The following is a 1,318-nucleotide window of genomic DNA, read 5'->3' on the forward strand; positions in this document are numbered from 1 at the left end:
ATTATTATTATTATTATTATTATTATTATTATTATTATTATTATTATTATTATTATTATTATTATTATTATTATTATTATTATTATTACTACTACTACTACTACTACTATTAAAATCACGAGTACACACGGCCCAAGTCATACTTGCAACCCAATCCAATTCTCGTCTTGCTTTATTATTTTATTATTTAATATTTAGTTACCGTCTTGTATACAATTATTAATTATAACGCCTTTAATTAACTATTCAAATCACGTAAATTAGTTATATGGATTTTATTAAATTACGGGGTATTACACCTTGTCTATTTATTTGGAGGTAGTTATTGTGCTTTGTGTATTCTGCCCAAAGAGGAATGCATAAGGTATAATATGAATTCCTGTGAGAATATTGCGACTTCCCTAGCATATTCTTGTGTAAAGTTATAAAGAAAGTATGTTTATATCATGCTAATATTTGTCTTATTTATTATTTTAGTTAACAATTTTCCTGTGAGCAACCAAATTTGTTCTATTGAGACTCTGAGTGAGAATAATTTTGCTAAATGGAAAAGTGATGTTGAGTTGGCCCTTGGTTTACCTGACTTTGATATAGCTTTAACTGAGGACAAACCTGCTGCTCTTATAATTGAGAGCACTCAAGCTCAAAAAGATCATTTTCATAAGTGGGAAAAGGCAAATAAGTTAAGTATGTTGATTATAAAAAAGTCGATGTCTGGGGAATTTCAAGGTTTTTCTATTGATATTAAGACTGCTAAGGGGTTGCTTGAGGCTATTGGAAATCGGTATAAGGAATCGGAAAAGGATGAAACTGGGGAATTAATGGACTATCTCACTAACACTAAGTATGATGGGGTCAGTGGTGTTAGAGCTCATATTCTTAAAATGGAGGATATTGCAAACCGTCTTACTAAACTCAAAGTACCCATTGCTGAGTCATTCCTTGTTTATCAAATCCTTAATTCTCTTCCTCAAAAGGGGTGGGATCACCTCAAACTGCCTATCACATCCAAAATGATACCTGGACAGTCAATGCCCTTATTTCTTTGTGTGTTGGAGTTGAAAAGAAAAATGGGAAGGAGACGAGGACGAAGTTGTGAACTTAGTAACTAACCCACCATTCTCTCTTTTGTGAATTATTTTCAGATTTGATGAATAATAAAGATTATTGTTGAGGTTTACCATCTATTTATATTGGTAGGTTAAGGTGATAAGGAAACCAATTAGGAAATACTCCCTCCATACCAGACTAATGGTAACACTTATCTAATACGGCCGTACCACACCAATGGTAACATTTCTTATTTGGCCCACAACAT

At 32.2% G+C, this 1,318-nt stretch overlaps 1 protein-coding gene across 1 annotated transcript; it reads left to right on the top strand.

The window, feature by feature from the left end:
- The first annotated feature begins 371 nt into the window (after nucleotides 1-371).
- LOC141608189 (uncharacterized) lies at nucleotides 372-1,112 on the top strand. Its single transcript, XM_074427552.1, has 2 exons — nucleotides 372-381; nucleotides 478-1,112. The coding sequence occupies exons 1-2, from the start codon at nucleotides 372-374 to the stop codon at nucleotides 1,110-1,112; spliced, it is 645 nt and encodes a 214-aa protein (XP_074283653.1).
- Nucleotides 1,113-1,318: the final 206 nt, after the last annotated feature.

The sequence above is a fragment of the Silene latifolia genome, chromosome 10 (assembly GCF_048544455.1).
Source record: "Silene latifolia isolate original U9 population chromosome 10, ASM4854445v1, whole genome shotgun sequence".
NCBI classification, from domain to species: Eukaryota; Viridiplantae; Streptophyta; class Magnoliopsida; order Caryophyllales; family Caryophyllaceae; genus Silene; species Silene latifolia.